This window comes from Castor canadensis, chromosome 6 (genome assembly GCF_047511655.1).
Source record: "Castor canadensis chromosome 6, mCasCan1.hap1v2, whole genome shotgun sequence".
NCBI lineage: Eukaryota > Metazoa > Chordata > Mammalia > Rodentia > Castoridae > Castor > Castor canadensis.
This window is the reverse complement of record NC_133391.1, coordinates 16779535-16797937: the sequence shown is the minus strand read 5'-3', so window position 1 is coordinate 16797937 and position 18403 is coordinate 16779535. Positions and strand designations below refer to the sequence as shown.

The 18403-nt window shown below is 43.6% G+C and overlaps 1 protein-coding gene across 2 annotated transcripts in view; it reads left to right on the top strand.

Moving 5' to 3' along the window:
* Positions 1–18403, top strand: part of LOC109685928 (S-adenosyl-L-methionine-dependent tRNA 4-demethylwyosine synthase TYW1-like) — a 198827-nt gene that overhangs the window by 7207 nt on the left and 173217 nt on the right. For both annotated transcript variants that reach the window (XM_074075772.1, XM_074075773.1), the window contains exons 4-7: positions 1774–1875; positions 4966–5160; positions 6654–6941; positions 12779–12901. In XM_074075772.1, the coding sequence (XP_073931873.1) occupies positions 1774–1875; positions 4966–5160; positions 6654–6941; positions 12779–12901 (708 nt within the window). The remainder of the gene's footprint in view (positions 1–1773; positions 1876–4965; positions 5161–6653; positions 6942–12778; positions 12902–18403) is intronic.

Sequence of the window (18403 nt, the reverse complement as noted above, 5' to 3'; positions counted from 1 at the left end):
GACTCCAGTGTGCTTTCGATTCAGTGACTCTTTGGAAACATAGGTGAAACCTGTGACCGTCTTCTTCAAACTCTGCAATAACCCCTCACTCACTCAGAGCAAGAGGCAAGGTCCAGGGCGTGGCCAAGAGCCCTATTGATGTGGCTGTTCGTTCACTCTCTTGGCTTCTTGTCCCGGTCTCCAGCCTTCTTACCTCATTGCCAAGCATGCTCCCTCTTTGGGCTGAAATGTCCCCTTGCCTGGGGTAACTTCATGTCTCCTCCCTCACTTCCGTCTGGTTTAGCTCAAATTGCTAACTTTGATGTCGGTTTCTGACCCAAACTCTTGTCCTTTTCCACACCCCTCTCCAGTCTTGACTGTTAGCCATCAGGAGTTAGCAGATCTTTGTCCACAGATAGTCCCAAGGCTCAGTTTACTGCAGCCTGCTGTCAGGCTCACCAATTTGACAGAATCATTCACGGAACTTCGCAGTTTATTACAAGGAATACAACTCAGGAACAGCTCAAAGGGCAGGATGCAGAGGGCAAAGTGTGGAGGAGGGGTGTGTGTGTGACTGTGTGTTTGTGTGACTTGTGTGTGTGTGAGAGTGCATGTCACCAGATATGTGTGTGATTCCACACATGTCTGTGAGTTACCCATCTGGAAGGGCTCTCAACTCTGTTGTGTAGGGTTTTTCCTAGTCATTACCTAGTCATGATTGATTATGTCATTGGTCATTGGTGATGAGGATCTAGTCCTGGGGTTGCTTTTTCTGATGCCAGCCTCCATTCTGAGCCCCACCCCACCATGAGTTAACTCATTAGCATACAGGAGATAGTAAGTTGCAAGGGTTTTAGGAGCTTTGTGCTGGGTGACTAAGACCAAATATTTACTTTTGAATGTACACTCCTCCTTCCCTTCCTTATGTAAACTGTCAGCTCTTTCCCTACCCCCAGTTCCATGCTTTTTCCCTTTATCTGGGTTTATTTTTGTCTATAGTTCTGAAACTGTTTGATATGTTCTGTTTTTCCATGTCTGTGTTTATTCTGTCTGTTAGACTGTGAGCCTCTTGAGGGCAGGGATGTCTCTGTCTTGTTCATTGTTGTGTAACATTGCCCAGAACTGAGGCTGGCATGGTGGAGGCTTAGTTAACATTCATTTTGGCTAATGGTTTTGGCAGTAAGGGGCGAATGTTGCTTACCAAGCAAAAAAGAGGAAGGTGTTTTCCTGGGTGCTGACATCTGTTTAGAAGTTTTCACTTTTCCCAAACATTGGGTTCATGTGTTTGGAGAAGCACTGGCATGCACTTTTGTGTGTGTTCATTTCAATGACAGATGGTCACTAATTGGCTCCTTGCTGCCTCTGTCTTCTGTGGCTGGTTCCCCCTCCCACCCCCAAATCCACCCCCCAAGTCCCTCTGGGTTTCTGTCAGGCATGAACTCCCCTCCAGGGCTTTCTCCTGCCTGTCACCTGGCTTCTGTTTGCATTTCCCATTCTCCTCCCTCCTCCCTGTTTCTTTTTGTACTTCTGTATGTTGATTCTTGTGGAGCAGAGCAGTGGGCAGGTCAAAAGTCAGTGTGGATTTAGTCCTTCTAGATGGAGAAAAACGCTACTAAATTACTGCTCTCTTCACTGGTGTTTGAGGATCCCCGTGTTCATGATGGTAAATGTTCAGACTTCGAGTCACTGGAGAGGTTCTGATAGGAATACTGTACTGCCTTGCCAACAGGTAGATGAGGGCTGTATTTTGCTTATTTGGCTCATCAAAGACCATATTTATTTTTTTCTTATCAGGGATTTGCAACAATTCTTGCCAAAGAAGTTACTTCCCTAGACTTGCCTGTCACAGTTATTAATCTGAAAGAATATGACCCAGATGATCATCTGGTGGAAGAGGTTGGTGATTGTCTTTTTTTTTTTTTTTTTTTTATAACTTTAATCAAAACTCAAATTTAGGGCCTGGAGTGATGGCATACTCTTATAATCCCAGCACTTGGGAGGCAGAGGCAGGAGGATCATGAGCTTGCGATCAGCCTATGTGAGATGCTGTCTCAAAAATACCAAAAAACCAAAAACTAAACCAAAAACAAAAAACCTCTCAAATTTAATTGACCTGCTGATGTCTGGGAGGAATAGAATCTTCAGAATAAATTAGTTTTCACGATGGTTATCTCAGCTAGCTGAGTTTTCAGTGTGACTCTGAAGTGTTGAATGAGGTGTCCACAGGGTGGGCCTGTTCCTCTGATGTGTTGAGTCTCCTGGGATGGAGGCAGGGCTGGACAGCCATCTTGGGTGACTTGGAGTTCCCTCCCCTGTTACTTTAAATCTCATAAGCAAGGGAGGGTTGTGGCGGAGGGCCTGGGCCGTGCAGTGGGGATCACGGGTAAGCCAGCCACAGGGTCGAGAGCACAGAGCACAGAGCACGGGTTCTGCAGCTGGAGAGATTGCTCAGCAGTGTGACCTCAGTGAATCGTTTAGGATCTGTGAGGGTTGAATTTCTCCACATGGTACACGTTCCCCTCCTTCAGCTGTGCCCAGTGAGGAAGCTTTGCCTTATAGTAGTGGTTCCCAGTGTGGCCCTGAACCAGCAGTGCCAACACCGCCTGTGAAGCTGACAGCAAGTGCTCCTTGCAGTTCTGTGCTAGCCATGGAGAAGCAGTTAGATTGGGGTCAGCTAACCTGTACTTAAAGGCCAGGTAATAGATCTTTAGTTTTGTGCCATGTAGCTACCATTGAGGCACAAAACAGCCATAGACAGTATGTAAACAAACACACATGCATGTGTTCCAGTAAAACTTCATTGAAAAAAGCAAGCAGTAAAAGCTGGGTGTAGCGGTACTAATGAGGTGGGAGAATTGCTTGAGCCCAGGATTCAAGGCCAGTCTTGGCAACACCTGTCTCAAAAACAAGCAGTGAGACATATTCGCCCCATGGGCTGTAGTTTGCCAGCCCCTCTTAGTGGCCAAATGTCTAGGTGAACTCTCTGTCTATTTCTCTCCCCTGCAAGAAAACATTCTATAGTACAGATGAGTGGGCTTCAGTCTACGATAAATTACAGCAAACTTTGATCCTGAATTATAGATAAGAGTGTGTGATCAGTATGCACTTTACCTCATGATGTAGAAGTGTGAAGATTCAAATACTAGGGTAGCAGACTGAGGGTGTCTTTTACTTCCCTAAGTAGATGATAGTGTTGAAGTGTTGATTTACAATACTTAGGACTTTTTTTTGGTAGTACTGAGGTTGAACTCAGAGCCTCACACTTGCTAGGCAGGTGCTCTACCACTTGAGGCACTCTGCCAGCCTTTTCTCTCATGGTTGTTTTTGAGATGGGGTCTCACTTTATGCCTGGGCTGGCCTGGACCAGTGTCCTCCCATTTATGTTTCCCCATGTATCCGGAATAACAGGTAAGCACCTCCGATGACAGGTGTGAACCACTATGCCCAGCTATTGGTTGAGATGGGGGTCTCACGAACATTTTGCCCAGACTGGCCTTAAACAGGGATCCTCCCTACTTCTGTCTCGAGTAGCAAGGGTTATAGGCCTGAACCACTGTGCCCAGCCTATTTAAAACTTTTTTTGGTGCTGATAATCAAACTCAAGGCCTTGTGAATGCTAAGCACATGTTCTACCACTAATCTATCCTCCTAGCTCCTTACATTTAAAAGTTTTATTGCATTACATTTTAAGTAATTTTTTGTTTTGTTTTTTGGTAGTACTGGGCTTTGAACTCAGCTTCACCCTTGTCAGGCATGCACTCTACCATTGAAGCCATGGCCCCAGCCCCTTTTGCTTTCATTAATTTCCCAATAGGGTCTTGTGTTTTTGCCCAGGACCAGCCTGGACCATGATCTTATTTCTTCCTCCCCCACAGCTGGGATGACAGGTCCATGACACCATGTCCAGCTTTTTATCGGTTAATATAGGTAGGGTCTTGCTCATATTTTGCCCAGGCTGGCCTTGAACTGTAATTCTGTCCATCTGTACCTCCCAAATTATAGGTATGCCAATATGTCTGCAAGTTACTATTTTTTTTTTCTTTGTGGTGCTAGGGATGGAATTTAAGGCCTTGGGCTTGCTAGGCAAGCAGTCACCACTGAGCCACATCCATGGCCCTCAAGTAACTTTATGGGGGACTTTTCTGTATTTTTTTCCTGACTGAGATTTGTATTTCTGATATGACAGAATAGACAGGGTAGGAATTTATAGTTTGGAGTGCGTGGGGAAGGCTATCAGGAGAGATTCTGGCATGAGGAGAGGCTGGGTTTTCTTCTCTGTGCAAGGTGTCCCTGCCGGATTTTTGTTTTTTTCCCAGAGCTTTGTGCTTGCAAGGCAGGGGCTCTTTTTATTTATTTGTTTATGTGTTCATTTATTTCTTTTCTTTTTTCTTTTTTTTTGGTGGGACTGGGGTTTGAGCTCAGGACTTTGTGATTGCAAAGCAGGTGTTCTACTGACTGAGCCACACCTCCAGTTCTTGCTGTGGTTATTTTGGAGATGGGATCTCTGGAACTATTTGCTTGGGCTGACCTTGAACAACAGTGCTCCATTCTGAGCCTCACAAGTGGCTAGGATTATAGGGGTGAGCTACTGGCACCCAGCTTCTGTTGGTTATTTTTGAGATGGGATCTTACTTTATGTCCTGGCTTGCCTGGACTTTGATCCTCCTATTTGTGTTTCCCTGAGTAGCTGGGATGTGTGGCCTGTGCCACAATGTCCAGCCCTTGCTGAGGTGGGGGGGGGTCTCACTAACTTTTACCAGGGCTGGCTTTGAACCATAGTCCTTTTGATCTCTGACTCCCAAGTAGCTGGAATTATAGGTATGAGCTATCACACCTGGCTTTTTCTTTATGGGTAATGTTTATGAAATTGCCCTTTGTCCTTAGAGATTAGTAAAGGGTTTTCTTCATTGAGATTGTTGATATCTTGAGTATTCTTATAATATTTTCTGTATAATAACCTTCTGTAACAAATCTTGTCTCCATTAGGTCACTAGTAAAAGTGTGTGTGCTTTTCTGGTTGCCACATATACTGATGGCCGACCAACTGAGAGTGCAGAGTGGTTTTGCAAATGGCTAGAGGAGGCAGCCAGCGATTTTCGATTTGGCAAAACCTACCTGAAAGGCATGAGATATGCAGTGTTTGGCCTGGGGAATTCTGCCTATTCAAACCACTTCAACAAGGTACGTGTATGTTAAGTTACAGGGATAAAGTCTCCTTTAACTAGAAAACCAAAGCAGGACCTCACACGAATCTATGTGAAATAACCTCCAAAGCTTGCTTCTTAATGGCTTTCTCGTACTCTTATTTTCCTTGTGATGCTGGGGATTGAACCCAGGGCTTTGTGCGTGATAGACACCTGAGCTATGTCTGCAGTCCTTGTGTTATTCTTTTGTTTATTTTTCTTTTTTTTAAATATTGTGCTGGGTGGGGGTACATTGTAGCATTTACAAAGGTTCTTACAATGTATCAAATGTATGGAACTTGAACTCTCCTCCAACTCCTCTCCTTCATCCTGCCTCACCTGATCCCTGGAATAGTTTCAACAGGTATAATTTTTGCATTTGCATACATGTGTATACATTATTTGCACTGTATTCATCCTCCTACCCCTTTCCCCACCACCTCCCACTCCCACCTTGTGTTATTCTTTATAGCTATACATATGTAGTGGAGCTTAGTGTACAACAGGCTCTCAATGAATTTTTGTTGCCTACAGTGTCTGTAAGTGTGCCTCGTGTTGTCTGGTGTCTGAGGGGTGGACTCATGGTGGTCAAGTTCAGCCTCCCGTCCCCAGGAGGAACTTGAGATCGCTGAGTCTTGGACTTTCTCAGACTGCCTTTTCTGTTGCTGAACAACTTTTACTGTCCAAACTAACACTTAAATAGGTGAACTCATTTTCTTTGAATCATTAAATTTTGGAGGGAAATAGGAAAAAAATTCGCTTCATGTTATAAAACCTTACTTTTTTTGTTTATTTTCATGAGTCTTTTTTTCTAAATGCAATCAACATTATTCGTTTTCTTTTGCAGCCTGTTCTCTATACTTTAAAAAAATAAAACGAGCCAAGTTATGGTGGTACATGCCTGTAATCCCAGTATTGGGAAGTTTGAATCAGGATTATGAATTCCAGTCTAGGCTACACTGCCAAAGCATGTCTCAGAAAAAGAAGAAAACATTACAGTCTATAAAATGTGGCCCTTTTGCGCTCGCGAGCTGGAAGCACTGTTTGTGAGCAGTTCCCTCTCCCTCCCCACCAGCCCCTGACCAGCCTCAGAGTAGTGTTAGGCCTTTGCAGAGCTGTCTAAACACTCGATTTAGGCAGTCCGGTTTGTTTAGCTCATCTATCTCTTTTTCTTATTTTTGGTGGTGCTGGGTTTGAACTCAGAGTCTTGCACTTGCAAGCTAAGTGCTCTCCCACTTGACCATGCTCCCAGGCCTTTTTGTTATTAGTTATTTTCTCAGGTAGTGTCTTGTGCTTTTGCCCAGGGTGTGCCTGGACTGTAATCCTCCTACCTCTGCTTCCTGCACAGCTGGGATGACAGGCTTATTGGTTGAGCTGGGTCTTACTAACTTTTTGCCTGGGCTGGCTTGAACTGCGATCCTCCCATCTTCATCTCTGGGATTACAGGCGTGTACCATCTTGCCTGGCTCATCTATCTCTTTTTTCCTGCAGGTTGGCAAAAACGTTGACAAGTGGCTCTGGATGCTCGGTGCTCACCGTGTGCTCACTCGAGGGGAGGGTGATGGTGATGTGGTCAAAAGCAAGCACGGCAGCATTGAGGCTGACTTCCGAGCTTGGGAGACCAAGTTCATCTCCCAGGTGCAGGCTCTTCGTAAAGGAGAGAAAAAGTCTTGCAGTGGCAAGTGCAAGAAAGGCAAGTGCGAGTCCAAGCAGCAGGGCTCGGAGGGCACGGAGCCAGGGCCTCACCCTCAAGAGGAGCAGCGGCACAGAGATGTGGAGGTATGGCCCCATGTGTGTACTCCCATTTCTTCCCCTCTGCCTTCAGAAAGCCTTCCTCCCTCCCTCCCTCGCTCTTTCCTTTTTTTTTTTTTTTTTTTTTTTTTGTGGTACTAGGGTTTGAACTCGGCCTTCACCTTGAACCACTCCACCAGCCCTTTTTTGTGAAAGTTTTTTTTGAGATAGGGGCTCGTGAACTATTTGCCCAGGGCTGGCTTTGAACCTCGATCCTCCTGTTCTCTGCCTCCTGAGTAGCTAGGATTATAGGTGTGAGCCATTGGCGCCCGGCTTTTTTTGACTTTTGTGGCATGTCTTCTTGTGTAGTACAAGCTGGCCTGGGAGTCAAGATGCTCTCTCAGTCTCCCCAGCATTGGGATTACAGGTGTACAGCACACCTCCCCCCATCACTCATTCCCTCTTGGAGAAAGCATTTGATTGGCTTCTGGTTAGAAGGCAGATGTGAAACTCCTGTGCTACGGTTTCAGAGTGCAGCTTGGAGTTGAGACATATTGTACAAGACGCTTTCTTCTGTCTCTTCTTGAATTGCTGGACTCGGGTAGATTTTTACCACCCTTCGCAGGTTAAGAAACAGAGGCTCAGAGAAGCCAAATGTGTCCCCACCGAGGACATACCTTATCATTGATCACATTCCTTTTGACCTACATGATTGTACTTCTCCCTCAAGCCCAAGGCTGCGAGTCATCCTACATTCCTCTTTCTTCCCTGCACCCTGGAGGTTTTTCTTCCATCGTTCTTCAGACACCTCGTGCTTGTGAAACTCATTTCTCCAGGCTCCATCACTGCCACCTCTAGCTAGTCACCTATGTCATCTAGGAGAAGTTTTAAAATCTGTCTCATCTCTCCTCCTTTGCACCTTTCATCATTCTCATGGCTAAGCATCCCCGTAAGCTATCTATCTGGCTCCCTGGTTTGTCAGCTCCCTGACTGACATCTCCCTGGCCTCCATACCTCTAGCAGGCATTTTTGTCACTAACCTTGGTCCTTCCTTTCCACAGTTAACTCTGAAATTCACCTTTCTGTGACTCCTCCTTTGACCTCATTCTGGGACCCCTAACTTTAGTGTTCTGTTGATCTCACTGGGACTCATTCCCCTTTCACCAGATAGTGGAAGTCACTTACTCACTTCCCTCCTTGAGCTGGGCTAGAATTTTATAAACACCTTCAGTTCCTGGTCTCTCATTCTCTTTTCTAACCCGCTGGCAAGGCCTCAGCCAGGTTGAAATCTACTGCGTTTTCCCCTAGCCCCACAGACTCAGGACCATTCAGGTCACCATGTTCCCCTTTCCTCCAGGCTGTCTGTTTCATATCTTCTTCATCCCTTCCTCTCCATCTCATCTTTAGCTATTAGAGGGAGCTCTGATGATCTCTCCACCCATCTCCAAGTCTTCCCCGGCTTTCCTGTCTCAGAAGGCAGAGTGTCTGCTTCCTGTCTGTGAACTCTGTCACACAGGGCTCCGTTTCTTTGTTGTTGTGTCTCTCTGTCCTGTAGCACTAACCTCTTTGCTCACTCTCCCGTAAATAATCAAGTGTGTTCTGGGCCACTCATGTTTGAACGAACACAAACAGCAACGAAAATCCTTCCTCTATTCTGTTTTTATTCATCTTTCCAGCCAGTCTTTTTGTTTAAATTCGCTTTATTAGCTCTTAATACTTAAAAACCATTTTTTATTGTAGTAAAATTATATAATGTGAAATCAGTTTTAAAGCATGCAGCACAGTGGTATTTAGTACTTTCATAGTTTTGCACATCTACCACCCCTGTCAAATTCCAGAACCTTGTCACTATCTAGGAAGAAAAGTAGTCACTCCCTGCTCCCTTCCCCAACTGGTCAACCCCAACTTCCTTTCTCTTTCTGTGGATTTATAAGTTCTGATATACAACATACATTCTTTTGCATCTGGCTTCTTTCACTTAGTTTTCAAGGTTCCTCTGTGTGCTGTGGCCATTCTTCAACCCTTTTTATGCCTGAGTAATAGTCTGTGGTGTGGATATACTGTGTCTTATTGATCCATTGATCTTAGAGACATTTTGGTTGTTTCTACCTTTTGACTATAATGGATGATGCTACTATAAGCTTTGGTGTACCAGTGTTTGAGTGTCTTTTTCAGTTCTTTTGGTACACACATGTTGAACTGTTAGCATGTGGTAATTCTGTGTTTAACTTTTTGCAGAACTGCTCAATTTACCATTGCAGCTGTACCATTTTACATTTTCAGTAGCAGTGTATGAGGGTTCCAGTTTCTCCACATGCCATCCAACACTTGTTAGTTTTCATTCTTTTTTTTTTTTTTGTCTTTGTCTTTTTTTGAGACAGGGTCTTGTTATGTAGCTCAAGCTGGCCTCAAACTTGTAATCCTCCTGCCTTTTATCCCAAGTGCTGGGATTGCACCCTCCTTTATTTGTATGTATTTCTCCTTCTCTTTTTCCTGGTGTTGCAGATGAACCCAGGGCCTTGTATGTTCTAGGCAAGCTGTCACTGCTCTCTTTTGGTTACTATTTGCTTTGAATTTTTTTTTTTTCCTCAAACTTTTTGGGTTTTTGGATCTAAAGTGAGTTTCTTTCACATAGCATGTATATATATGTGTGTATATATCTATATCTATATCTGTGTCTATATCTATCTATATCTATATAAATCCCCCCCTCCCATGCCTGTTTCTGTTTTTTTTTTTTTTTTTTGGTGGTACTGGGGTTTGAACTCAGGGCCACATGCTTCCTAGCAGGTGCTCTAGCTCTACCACTTGAGCCACTCTACCAGCCCTATTTTGGTGTTGAGTTTTTTTTTTTTTTTTTTTTTGTGGTTCTGGGGCTTCAACTCAGGACCTGCACCTTGAGCCGTTCCACCAGTCCTTTTTTGTGTTGGGTATTTTCAAGATAGGGTCTTGTGAACTATTTCCCTGGACTGGTTTTGAACTACAATCCTCCTGATCTCTGCCTCCTGAAAAGCTAGGATTACAGGTGTGCGCCACTGGCACTCAACTCTAGTTCCACCTTTTAAATGGAGAGTTTAATTCATTTCACTTCTGCCACTTTACTATGTTTTCTGTTTGTCTTACATCTTTTGTCCCTCAGTCTGTCCATCGGTGTCTTCATTTGTGTTGAAGTTGAAGTGATTTCTTTGGTGTGCCATTTTGATTCTTTCTTAGAGTTTGCTGAGGTTTTTGGATGTGTAGATTTATGTCTTTTTTCAAGTTTGGGATGTTTTCAGCCTATTCATATATTCTTTGTGTTTCCACTCTCATTCCTCCTGGGACTCCTGTATGTGTCTGCTTGTGTTCTTGTGGTTCCTGAGGTGTCTAGGCTATGTTCCTTGTTCAGATGGATACATTTCTGCAGCCATCTTGACCTCGGCTTATTGTCCTGTCTGCTCAGCTCTGCTCATTGAAGCTTCCAATGAGTCTCCACTTTAGCGATTGTCCTTCTCAGCTCAAGAATTCCTTCATGTTTCCTCTGAACCCTCCCATGTCTGTGTTAGTGTTCTCTGTTTGTCGAGAGCTTGTCCTCTGTTTCTTTTAGCTCTTTGAGCATTTTTAAGACCATGGACCTATGTCTTTATCTAATGAAGCCCACCGTCTGCTTCCTCAGGGACAGTGTCTCAGTCTGTTCTGTGTTGCTGTAGCAGAGTACTTGAGACTGGGAAACTTACTAAGAAGAGAAGTTTATTCTCCTCCAGTTCTGGAGGCCAGGGAGTCTAAGATGGAGCAGGTATCTGGTGTCTAATGAGGGCCTTCTTGCTGCTCCTCGAATGGCGGAAGGGGGAGAGAGAGCAAACCTGTTTTCACAGCTCTTACTACAGAGGCCTAAACACTTCCCAACCCTGTTGGCTAAGGATGAACTTTTTTACAAATGAATTTTGGAGGGGAGAATTCAAACTGTAGCAGACAGTTTCTGCTGACATACCCTGAGAGCGGACCGTAAGTGTTCTTTTTCTGTGTATTTCCTGTTTGTTGAAAAGTGGACATTTTGAATGCTATGATGTATTAGCTGTGGAAGTCAGACTCTTTCCTCCTTCAGGTTTGTTTTTATAAGTTTTTTTTTTTTTTTTGCAGGACTGAGGCTTGAACTCAGGGCTTCGTGCTTGCAAAGCAGGCGTTCTACTGCATGAGTCACGCCTCCAGTCCATTTTGCTCTGGTTATTTTGGAGATGGGGGTCTCACAAACTATCTGCCCATGCTGCTTCCAACTGTGATCTCCTGATCTCATCCTCACAAGTAGTTAGGATTACAGGCATGAGCCACTGGTGCCAGCTTGTTTTTATACTTTATTTCAACTGTACACAAAGGATGCAGCCTTTGGGGTGCAGCTTTTGGCTCTGGTCTCTGTTAGATCTCGATCTTTTATCATAATTCTAGGAAATAAGTGCATTAGGAGAGTCTGATAGACTTGTACACACTGGTTGGGAACACTGGCGTGGAAGAGCTAATGTCGTTAGGAAGCATGCTCAAGTGGCTTTCTGGTGTTCTTGGGAGCTGAGCAAGAACTGGGAGATGAGAGGCGGGGGTTGGCTGCAAGACATTTTTCTGTTGAACTGGGCTGAGTTGAAGAACACCTCCATACACCTGATTCCAAAACAGGTGATAGCCAAGGTCTGCTCTCACAGCCAGGGTAGGTTCTGGGACATGTCCTTGTTGTACACACACCACTGAGTGTCCTTATCCAGTCTGAGATGGCACCTCCAGAAAATGCATTCTCATGGGACAGTCATCGTGTCTGTGGTCCATCATTGACCACAGTGTCCTTTTGTGGCACATGGCTATATTTTGATATCTTAAAAACAAGGCAAAGAAGACTACCTGTATATTGACAAAAGGTATACCAAATGGGCCCACATCTGTCAGGTCAGGCGTGGTCCAGGTAGTAATGTCACCTGGGAAAAGATAGGGAGTAACCTTGAGGAGGAACTGTTTTATTTCGTATTGAGTGCTTTTATTTTGCTGCTCACCCTCTGATGTCATTGTGTCTCTCTGCTGGACTCTGGGCTGTGTTGGCACTCAGGAAGGAAGGTTAGTGACCTCTTGTTTCTTTTAACTTTAACATGACCCTGAATCACTGAAATTTTCTGTTTAAAAAAACTACTTCATTTCTTAAAAATCCAGCTATCCTTTGCTTCTGCCTTAGCTTCTCACTGGTGAAAGGATGTGGAGGTGTGGACTAGGCCTGCCCTGCCATTTACTGACTAGCTATGGTTTTGTAACTTTTCTGCCCCTAATTTCCTCATCTGTGAAATGGTGCTGGATACAGCTACATTTTAAGTATTGCAGATGAAGTGAGTGAATATTGGGAGAACTCTTATGTGCTGGGCTCAACACATGCTTTTTCATATGACGTCACGTTTCCTCTTCTCTTTCTGTCTTTCTTTCTTTCTTTGCCGTTCTGGGGATGGAAACTGGGGCCTCATATGTGAGGCAAGCACTCCATCACTGAGCCACACCCCAATCTATCTCTTCCCTCTCTTCCTGCTCAGCATGCCTTCTTCCCTGAGCGCTGTTCACACCATTGCCAGTGGGAGTTCAGGAGAGTGTTAGTTGTTTTCATTTGTGAGGCCCTTGCACGGTGATTAGTTAAGTGCAAAGACTAACATGGACTGGTGGAGTGGCTCAAGTGGTAGAGTGCCTGCCTAGCAAGCGTGAGGCCCTGAGTTCAAACCCCACTACCAACACCAAAAAAATACAGGGTAAAAAACCCCCAAGAAACAAAAATCTAACATGGCATGCCTTTTCAATTAAAGATCTTAGGATTGTGAGCTCTCTGTGTGGGAGGAGTGCAAGACAATTTCTTTGCTGCTCAGAACACTTATTTCTAAGCCTTTGCTTTCCAGGAGGAAGAGCCCTGCGGGAGCACCAGTGAGGAGGAGCTTGGTGGTGACAACTCCGAGAGGCCCAGTTCTGTTGTTGATGTTGAAGATCTTGGCAAGATTATGAATCACATGAAGAAAGAAAAGGTACCAGCATTTGGGGAAGTACTGAATTGGATCCTGCTTTTGGGTGACCTTTAGTGGTCCATTGCAGTGTGGCCCATCTGAGCTGACAATAAGACAGTTTAATTTCTCTAGCTCCTCTGGAAAGTTTTATTATCCAGTTCTTTATTTATTTTTGCTATACTTATGTGAGCATTGTCAGTTTCTTCCCTCTCAGCACTGTGAAAATAGGCTCAAGGGGGATGAGCAGATTTTAGGGTAAGGATGAGGAGAGGGTAGGTGGTCTGAGTGATTTCATTCAGGGCTATGTGAGGATGACCAGCATGCTAGGACTTATTAATTACGGTTTTAAGAGGAGCTGTGCTGTAAGTTTGCTTCCTTTGTGTGTAGAGTGGGTGGCATTGGCCCTGGCGCTGGCCACCTGGCCTGTGGTGTTGGGATGAGCATGGTGGGGCCTAGGAGGCCAGGAAATACTGGTCCAGATCATGATTGTTTCAGTGATTAAAGGAGTGTGAGATTGTGCAGGCAGCAGGATTTTTACATAGTTCAGAGATCTAAAACTAAAACAACATATATTATAATATAAAAATATAAAGTCTCAATGTACGTGTGAACTTTGGAAAATGGGAATTCTGTCAAGTAAAAAATAAGTCAAGTCCATAGCCTTGGAACAACAAAGAAGTAAAAGTTGGCACATAAGAGAAAATCAATGGTAAATCCTACCCAAATTCAAATGAAAGAATTCAGTGAGGAGATAGTCCTTTGTAACATCGTTTCCAGTTTAATTCCAAGGTGAAACTTTCCCTCTGTTATTTGCTTTCTGAGCTGCTTGTCATCTGCTGCTGTGGATGTTTAGTTTGTAGAGTGGATAAGGGAGGCAGGAAAGTTCTGTTCTGATGGCCACTGTAATGAGATGACTTGGTAAGGTTGACTATTTTCACGAAGCATTTCATGGTTTCTTTGGAGACATTTTCCATAGCTGTCTCCTGGCTGTACCTTGTTTTGAGCAAAACATACCCTGAGAAGCGTAGTTCTGATGGTCCCTCACTCCCTCCTTTCCCTGAACCTCTGCCTTCCTTTGCCTGTTATCTTGAGTTGTCCGTGGGTCAGGATCCAACCTCATCGTCGTCCATTGAGGGCACACTCCTGAGTTCTTCACTTTGGAGAGACTGGCCGGGGCTCCTGAAGCAACTATCCAGTCCTTTTGCTTCTGAATTTCCTGGGCAGGAGTCATGCATCACTCTGTGGTGCTCTCTGAGTGCAGTGGATGGCCCACTCTGTGAGGACCCTGTTGGCACCCCTCTCATGGGAGTGGTGCTGTAGGTGAGAGGCAGCCACCTTTTCTAAACCACTCAGTCCCTCACCGGCATTCTCCTAGCAAGCCCAAAGAACTCTTTTCCCTTCCCTTTCATAACCTTGACAAGGTGGAGAAATTTTCAAAGGCGACATTTCTTTTGCAGATTTACAGCTTGATCTCTGTAGCTTCATTTACTACCCCGTTTATATCCGTTAAAAACTGTCACATGACATCCTCCTTCCTTCATGCATCTTTCATCCTCTCTTCAAATGGTCACAGTTTGCAGTTGATGCATTCCATGTGTCTTACAACCTTTACAAACACACTTTACCCAGGTCTGATTTTGGGTTTTTGTCACACATGGCATCATTTTGTACTCCTGGTGTGTAGACTTTAAATTTTTTTTTCATTATCATGATACCTTTCCAGCCCTCTCATCTAGATTAATTCTTTTAAAGGTTTGGTGGTCCACAGTTACATCCTGTAATGTAATTGGCTCCTGTTGATAAGCTTTTAGCTTTCTCTCTTTTTTTTTTCTTCAGTAATAGGGGTTGAACTCAGTGCTTCCCTCTACTAGTTGAGTCACACCCCTAGTCCAGTGTGTTTCTAATTTCCATAATGAACACTTTTACTCATATTTTTTGTGGCTGGTATAAATTTTTCTGAAGAGTAAATTCCTAGAATTGAAAAATTTAAATCTAAAAGGGAATTTTGTAGTTTTGATATTTCCAAACTGCCGTGTAAAATGTTGAAAGTAAATTTCACTTCTGCTTCCAGTATAAAACAGAGGGGAATGCCTATTTCTGTATATCCAGGTGTTATCAGTCTTTTCAACTGCCAATCTGGAAGATGAAAAATAACTTCAAGACTCTGTCTCTAAAATAGGGGGGAAGAAAAAAGATGAGTATCTGAAACATGAGTTCAAGATATGGCCCAGCCACTGTGACTTGGTGATCTAACCTTCTCTAGTCTTTATCCCTGTGTCTGAGAAGCATGGAAAGCCTGTGGACATTGGAATGAGAAGTGCATTTGCCTAGGAATTTAAACAGTGTGCTGGTATGTTTTCTTAGAGTTGGCCACTTAGTCTGTTTTCTGCTGTTGTAATTAACACTGGTCCTAGACCATCTTTGCTTTTTAAAAACATACATTTTCTTAGGTTGTACTTTTCCAAATTGATGAAGCTGGGTCAAAGTGAATGTAATTTTATGGCTCTTAATTAAAAATGTGACTAATTTTCATGAGTGAGACTGTCCAAAAACTGTGCATGAAGTAGCTGATTTAGATTTCTGGATTTCCATCTGGCTAAGCTGCTTTTTAAAAAAATTTTGGTGATACTGAGGTTTGCTTGCTAGGCAGGTGCTCTATCTCTTGAGCCCCTGGCTTAGTCCCTGGCTAAGCTTTATTTAAAGCTTTATTTGTACTACATGAGAAGTTTAGGATAGTTAGTGGGTTCATTTTTTTCTTTGCTTTTTCATCCTGTGGCCTGTGGAGGGCACTGGAGAAAACACTAATGAACAATTTGAACATTTGTGTAATTATTTTTGAAATGATTTTGCATTTTATGAACTTTACGCAGACAGTTTATAATACTTCAGCTTTCTCATAAAAAGCATCAGATCAGGGGGAAATACATACTTTTTAGTAAGACCTGGAAATAGGGCATCAGTGTTTGTATTTTATTATTTTATTTTAATTTTTATTTATTTGTTTAGTTTTAAGACTGGGTTTCCCTGTGCAGCCCAGGCTGGTCTCAAGCTCTCAACCCCTCAACCCTCCTCCTGTCCCCACCTCGTAGTGCTGTAGTTACAGGAGGGCACCTGGCTTTGGTTGTCATTATTGTTAAGTTGCAGCAGGGTTTTCAACTGTACCTTTTGCTTTCTTCTTATTTTGGAACAAGTACTAGTACACTAAGCTCTACCGAGTTTTATTGTTTAGATTTTCTTTCCTTTTTCTCTTCCTTCTCTGTCTCTTCCTTCTGGCATTTTGTTTAGGCCTATTCACAAATTCTCAACCTGCTTTCTGTTTGTTTATTTTGCAGTACCGAGGCTTGAACTCAGGGCTATACCTTGAGCCACTCCATGAGTCCTGTTTTGTGATGGGTTATTTCAAGTTAGTTTCCCAAACTATTTGCCTGGGCTGGCTTCAAACTGCACTCCTCCTGATCTCTGCCTCCTGAGATTATAATCCCTCCTGCCGGCTGGGATTATAGGTGTGAGCCACCGGTGCCCAGCTCAAACTGCTTTCTGTGTGATCATCACTGCACATCATGTTACATTGCCTCGGTTCTCATTGTGGAGGTGGTGGTCTTCCTTGTGCTTCAGAGCATTGGCGTGAGAGCTTAGCATTCTAAGACCTCTTTTTGAACAGTGTTTACTAACTTTCAGGTCCAGTCTAGTTCAGCTGTGGCTCTGTGGGCATGTTGTTTTACCCCGTTTGCTTTAGTTTTCTTGTTTGTAATGTGTATCTGCTGTAAATAAAGTCTATTCACACAGTATGTGGATGACAACTTTTAAAACTTGTATAAGAGGGTGTCTTCAAGTGGGGCAGATCTCGTGTGAGTAGAACACCACTATGGTATTCTACCGCCTTCCCCCTCTACAGAAATGTACAAGACAGCAGTGCTAGGGCTGAAGAGGATTTGAAGGATAGGGGTAATTTTCAGTAGCAAGAGGACTAAAATTTGAATCATTGGAAAGTTAGGGAGATGGGGGAGCCTGGTGTGTCTGGGGAACTGTGATCTATGGTGTGTCCATAGTAGAGCAGAGGTGGGGAGGTCTGGAGAGGTGAAGTAGAGAAGGGAGGCAGGGCAAGATCTGGGCCTTCTCCTGCCCTGTAGTGGTGGTCTGAGTGCCATCCTTGAGGCAGTTGACTGGAACCTGTGAGGAAGGATGACCATACAGTATTAGGATAAATCAGTGCAAACACGGAATGATCTCACTCAGTTCTGATGGGACCCTCACATAGCTGCACCATTATCATGTGCATTTTTTTTTTAATATATATTTTTTTATTTTTTATTTTTTTATTATTTTTTTTTCATTTTTCTTTTATTATTCACATGTGCATACAAGGCTTGGTTCATTTCTCCCCCCTGCCCCCACCCCCTCCCTTACCACCCACTCCGCTCCCTCCCTCTCCCCCCCCCTCAATACCCAGCAGAAACTATTCCGCCCTTATTTCTAATTTTGTTGTAGAGAGAGTATAAGCAATAATAGGAAGGAACAAGGGTTTTTGCTGGTTGAGATAAGGATAGCTATACAGGGAGTTAACTCACATCGATTTCCTGTGCGTGTGTGTTACCTTCTAGGTTAATTCTTCTTGATCTAACCTTTTCTCTAGTACCTGTTCCCCTTTTCCTATTGGCCTCAGTTGCTTTTAAGGTATCTGCTTTAGTTTCTCTGAGTTAAGGGCAACAAATGCTAGCTAGTTTTTTAGGTGTCTTACCTATCCTCACCCCTCCCTTGTGTGCTCTCGCTTTTATCGTGTGCTCAAAGTCCAATCCCATTGTTGTGTTTGCCCTTGATCTAATGTCCACATATGAGGGAGAACATATGATTTTTGGTCTTTTGGGCCAGGCTAACCTCACTCAGAATGATGTTCTCCAATTCCATCCATTTGCCAGCGAATGATAACATTTCGTTCTTCTTCATGGCTGCATAGAATTCCATTGTGTATAGATACCACATTTTCTTAATCCATTCGTCAGTGGTGGGGCATCTTGGCTGTTTCCATAAGTTGGCTATTGTGAATAGTGCCGCAATAAACATGGGTGTGCAGGTGCCTCTGGAGTAACCTGTGTCACAGTCTTTTGGGTATATCCCCAAGAGTGGTATTACTGGATCAAATGGTAGATCCATGTCTAGCTTTTTAAGTAGCCTCCAAATTTTTTTCCAGAGTGGTTGTACTAGTCTTCATTCCCACCAACAGTGTAAGAGGGTTCCTTTTTCCCTGCATCCTCGCCAACACCTGTTGTTTGTGGTGTTGCTGATGATGGCTATTCTAACAGGGGTGAGGTGGAATCTTAGTGTGGTTTTAATTTGCATTTCCTTTATTGCTAGAGATGGTGAGCATTTTTTCATGTGTTTTCTGGCCATTTGAATTTCTTCTTTTGAGAAAGTTCTGTTTAGTTCACTTGCCCATTTTTTTATTGGTTCATTAGTTTTGGGAGAATTTAGTTTTTTAAGTTCCCTATATATTCTGGTTATCAGTCCTTTGTCTGATGTATAGTT